Genomic DNA, 6000 nt, shown 5'->3' with positions numbered 1-6000 from the left:
AATGGTGCTTCAATGTTTTCGTTGATTCAAAGTATTATCCCAAGGTGCATTTAAGAAACAAAATGAGAAAAAAAGAGATTTACACTACTGTGAGACTCCAAAAAAAAAAAATTAAATGAGTTTTAAACCCCTATTGCTTCTTTGGTGTGCCCAAGACATACAACAAATTTCCAAAAGGCAAATTTCAAAAACTGTAAAACTCTTTCATTATTATCCATAATCTTTAAGATGCTTTCAGGCTAGAAAAGAAATATGAGTGATGAATGGAAAAGTTACTTTAAAATGAATAATGGTTTAAATTTTCACAAACCTCATTTCAATTTGTAAACTTGACAAAAAAAAAAAACCCTGAATTAATTTTACACAAAAAATGGAGTTGTTCAGTTCACTGAAAAAATTTAAGTTGAACAAGTGTACCTCTTAATCTTGACTTAAATAAATAATAAAGAAAACCAAGAGCTTATTGTATTTATTGTTTTGGAAGATTCTATACATTCTTGTATTTTAAATATGCTCTATAACAGTAAAAATTTTATGGGGAAACAATGTAAAACAGTAACAGAATAGTGCGACAGTTCTAATATAGAACTTGAACGATAACTTCCACAGACTAAACAAGGAATCATGATAGAACAAGCACATGACATCTAAATATGAGACAGCACTGCCATAGGCTGTTTAGTTTTTCATAAAGGCAAGTTCTACGTATCCACGTAGGGTTAAAAATCTTCCACTCTGTCTGAGTATAAAGAATACAGTTAATTATAGCTAAATTTACAAATAACCAGCTCCAGTTCTGGCATAAAGCACATCTATTTACATATTTGGATAAGTATCTTTTAACTTTTTATTTCTATACAGATGTTTACATTTTAAATTCACATGGAAATATACAAAAATGGCAAGAAATGTGTTTTTAAATGTACATCTTCAACTACTAATACAAATATTAACATCCTGGTACAATCAATTAAATTTCAGGTTGGTATTATTTCTTTATGAAGGTTTATATAAAATTAAAGAAATATTCTTTCTCTAGTTTCAAACTCTTGGTGCTGGTGGTCTAGATTGTGTCACAGTCAAAAACAACCATCAGGAAAACTTGATTTTCTTAGATTAGTGTGTCTCACAAAAAAACCTTCGAAACCAAAAAAAAAAAAATGGTATCTTGAAGCTAAATGTACCATTATATAATTAACTTGTATATTTACTAAATAACATTACTCCATCTATGTTAACTACAATTTTAATACAACTAGACATGACACTAACTGCCTCATTTAAAAAATGCTAATGATTACAAGCCAATAAAAAACAAATATAAGGAATTTCTAATTTGGACAGACACCTTAGAATTTCAATTTTAAATGGTTTCTTTTTGCATATTAGATATCAGTAATAGACCATCCCCTTGCAAATATTAACTCTCAGAATCAAGCAGCACACTCCACTTTGGCATGGCATAAGTCTTTCATAATTTATAAAAGGAAAAAAAATCCTCAAATCTTTTCTTAGGTCTGCCTACAGTAAGTGCTCTAGAGCAGCTTAGAACATACTTTGATTCTTATTTCTCCATTATACAAAGAAGTCTAGAACTACTCTACAAAGTTCCTGTACTTTGGCTACAAATACTTTTTTTTTCTAAGAACCAAAACAAAATTTCTATCAGCTAAAAATGAGCTTGCAGAATCAGTAAGGAAAAAACAAAAACAACAAAAAATACTGGGCAAGGGGCACTTGATTTGGGACGTAAACAATTCCCAAAAGCATACACTATTTCATAATCAAATTTAGGGAAATAAGTAAAAAAATGAAAACAAATTACATGACTTTTTCAAAAGGCCGCTTGTGGTAAGGTTATTTTCAAATAGTGTTCATGACTTCTTTAAAGTGCTATATCTTAACTCAGCTTTCAGCATCACCTACTGCTTTAAGAGATCTTTGAGCACAGCACCAGCACTGTCATCAGGTGACACTGGCAGAGGTGTAAACGTAGGCAAAGCTTCTGAAATGGGCTTCATAAGCAGATGCCCAGTTCCACCACCTCCAAGAACAGTTGGGGTAATTAGAGGTACAGCTGCAGAACGTGGTGCCAAGAATGGATTTGCATCTGGTCTTCTACTGGTTCCAGATCCTTTTGTATCTAAGACATAAAAATACAGTTTATTTAGCATCATATTCTTAATAAAAATCATTTTGTGCTAGCATAAGCTTATTCTCTAAATGTAGTAAAATGGTAAAATTTGGTATTTATAATAACATAAACATGATGAATACAAATGAATTCTCAATCTATTTAAAAAAGGAAGAAGAGCGAGACACTAATGAATTGAACATCTGTATAAATTTTAACCAATGTAATATTCAGCACATTTTTAATGCCCTAACCGTTCAAAGGAATACTTGCTTTTTGACTATACAATGAAGATGCATACATTTGAGAGGTAACTAAGAATTCCACGGTACATACACAAATATTTTGAAATAAGGACTGAATGAACATAGCACAAGGAAATAGATATAGTTTATTCTGTTTATTATCATTACTATTATATTTATTATTATAACATTATCCAACAAGGGGAAGGAGGGTACAACTAAAATTTTCTATTATGGTATGGAAGTTATGTAACTTTTAAAGATTATGCAACTAGAACTCTAGGTCTGGGAAGTCTTATCAACCTGGAAAAGCTTCAAGTGATCTATACTACTAGGTAAGTGAGCTATACTACTAGGTTCAGAGGAGTTCATTTACATTTAAATATCATTTAATTTTGATAATACAAAACTTAGTTAAGTTTTGTATAAAACACTAAGATATAAAAAGGCTCCTATTTTTAAATTTATCTGCTACCTTCCTATTCAAAAAGATAAAATATCTGAGTTTAGATTCTTCTAAATAAGAAAAATGCAATTCCTTCAGTGAATCTATGATCTCAAAAATGCAAATATTTCACCTAAACAATATTCTCATCCTATATCATTCTTGGTCATGTCTTTCCATAAATCTTTCACAGAGTACCTAACAAATATACTCCAGACTTTCCTCTAGGTCTTTAATATTTCACCACGTAAGCGTAAATACTTGTGTTGTCCATCCGTTACCCTTTCTGATCATACAATTTCTGGTTATTCATGTTACACCTTCTTTGCAAGTCATTGCTGATAATGTGTTGCAGTCTATTCACACCCACCACATGCATTTCCAATGCCCCACTTTTTTATTAGCTATCATCAGAAAAGCCCAATTTTAGGGAAAAGGAAATCCTGTCACAGTGTCACAGTACAATCATGGAAAGTACATCAAAATGCCAAATCCTGAATGAGCAAGCATTAATTATTCTTAATTCAAACTGTAGTTTTGGGCAAACACCAAAGGTTTTCATTAGACCACCATGAAACATCTGAACATCTATACAAGAGAGAACATTTTCCTCCCTATAAAAAGGGTATTTTCATTTAAGGAATAGAAAAACTTAAGTGACCACTGAAGTAAATTTTTTCAATAATACAGAGTGAAAATTCTTCCATCTTTTAGCTTGGATTGGGATGTCTGACATGCCATTTTTTTAAAAACTAGGAAGTATGCAACAATCAGTATCCTTGTTATGTACAACATAACACCCAGATTTACAGAGGTTAATTTCTTTCTGGACAAGGAGAACAGGAGCATTCCAAAAACAAAAGAAATCTCTTCAATGACAATTCTTTATTTTCAGTGGTAATCAGGTTCATATGACTAGATCAAAATTGTCACCTGAAAGCATTTTATATCTATCTATTATGCCTAGAGGAGCTGAGTTAGTCTGTACAACCTTTGTTAATAAGACTCTAACTGTGGGTCTGAATCCCAGTATGAATCTAATAAACTTTAGGGACTCATTCCCTGACCAGTCTTCACTCCTAATGCTGGGATGTACCACACACTCATCCCTTTTGGTCACGTGGGAAAACCAGGTGACAGTGTAATGGAATTTACACTAATTCATCATCATTTCTATAATGTCAAGTCTAAGATGGCATAAAGATAAGATACTTTACACACAGTAAGTATGTAACAAACTTTTATTAAATTTAAAATACACTTTCTCCTGAATATACTTTCAGACTTGGTATGGTGGTTAGTTTTGGTAAACTATTTTTCCTCTCTTCCTCTTTGTTAATTGGGTAAATGGATGGCACAATGGATAGTGAGTCGGGCCTACAATCAGGAAGAGCTAAGCTACATCTGGCCTCAGATACTTACTAGCTCCATGAGCGTGGTCAAGTGACTTAACCTGTTTGTATTCGTTTCCTCAACTATAAAATGGAGATAATAACAACACCTACCTCCCAGAGTTGTGATAATCAAATGAGATACAATGCTTATCAAAATGTAAAGTGCTTTGCATAATATCTGACACACAGTAGGAGCCTATTATTATCATTTGTTACAAGGGATGAGGGAGAAGGCAGCTAGGTGGCTCAGTGGATAGAATGCAGGGCCTGGAGTCGGGAAGACCTAAGTACAAATCTAGACTCATTTATTAGCTGGGCAGTTAGTGACTGGGCAAGTCACTTAACCTCAGTTTGCTTTAATTCACTGGAGAAGGAAATGGCTAACCACTCCAGTATCATTCCCAAGAAAATCCTATACACAGTATGGTCCACAGGATCACATGACTGAATGACAACAAATGACTGAGTAGGTAAGGAGAGAAGGATATATTTGAAAATGAAAGTGATATAAAAATAAAAGTCATTAATAAAAATTTAAAACAAAACTCAAAACGCGTACATTCAAGAAACGTAAGCCAGTATCATTTCAGCATGCAAGGTAGAAAATTAATACTTATCTATTATGGGGAAGGCAAGGAGAGAAAATCTATTTTCTTTACAATTTCAAAAAGAGTAAACACAAATTTCAAAGACATTCCATTTTAGTTAGCATCACTTCAAAATATAAATAATAATAAAATTAAATATTAGTGAGACATCAAGGCAAATAAACAGAGAGAAACCTCAGAGTCAAGAAGACCTGGGTCCAAGTGCTGCTTAATATACTGGCTGTGGAACCCTGGACACATCACTTGACCTCCCAGTGCCCCACATAAATTCTCTAAGACTACATAAATTGCAGAAAAGGAATTGAAGCATATTAGTCTTCACACCAGGAGCTCCTCATGCAGACAGAATTACATACTAAATCCAAACACTATTCTTAATATATGTTTTTACCTGTAAAACTGCCTGATGCAGTATGAGTTGGTTTTCCCCTGTCTGGCGAATCTAAAGGTTTCATATCATGAACAGTGAGCTTTAGTGGAGGAACACTTGGTCGGGATTCTGTCTCCAGAAACTTGACAAAGAGTTCTGAAAAAGACTAAAATTAAAAATTTGTGTTGTAAAATACTACTTATTTTTAAATTGTAAAATGTTAATCAAAATCTAACCTTTGTTTCAAGGATTAATGCCTGCTTTACACATGAATATCACAACAGACATTTCAAGACTTAAATTAAAATATCTGAAGGTAATATTCCCAACCTATATTTTGTCATTCTTGTCCATCAGATGGACTTAACATCTTCTAAAATTTTTAATTCTTTATATTCATAGATACCAAAAACTATAACTTTCTCATCCCCTTAAATCCCCTTCACTGCCATATGGCATGGAGGTAACTAGATTTTCAAAGACTATACCAACAGAATGTATGTAAAAAAGAATTAGAAAACACTAAACAAGCACGATAAATGTACAAATTAAATACTTCAAAATTCAAGAATCAGCAAGAATATTTTCTTCACTGAAACATATTATAATCCTTCTATAATTTTTTGTGTGTTTGTCCTTCGTTGCTGAAGAAGACCATGCCATCAGAAAAATGATGACATGACTTGCACTTGACTTTTTTTTCAGTGAGGGAAGGCTGTGCAAGGTCACCAGCCTTACTTCTCCTCCAGAGCCATCTGAATCCAGAGCCCAGATATTCATCAGGATGACTGGAGGTGACCCAGG

General features: G+C 32.9%; 1 protein-coding gene across 1 annotated transcript in view; it reads right to left on the bottom strand.

The window, feature by feature from the left end:
* Positions 1 to 453: 453 nt before the first annotated feature.
* The window catches only part of TRIP11 (thyroid hormone receptor interactor 11), a 93808-nt gene continuing 88261 nt past the window's right edge, over positions 454 to 6000 (bottom strand). Inside the window, exons 20-21 of the mRNA XM_072625062.1 lie at positions 5218 to 5362; positions 454 to 2143 (exon numbers count right to left, since the gene is read on the bottom strand). Of these exons, the coding sequence (XP_072481163.1) occupies positions 1923 to 2143; positions 5218 to 5362 (366 nt within the window). The 3' untranslated portion in view covers positions 454 to 1922. The remainder of the gene's footprint in view (positions 2144 to 5217; positions 5363 to 6000) is intronic.

The sequence above is a fragment of the Notamacropus eugenii genome, chromosome 7, assembly GCF_028372415.1.
Source record: "Notamacropus eugenii isolate mMacEug1 chromosome 7, mMacEug1.pri_v2, whole genome shotgun sequence".
In the NCBI taxonomy this organism is placed as follows: domain Eukaryota; kingdom Metazoa; phylum Chordata; class Mammalia; order Diprotodontia; family Macropodidae; genus Notamacropus; species Notamacropus eugenii.
This window is presented reverse-complemented; position numbering and strand designations above follow the sequence as displayed.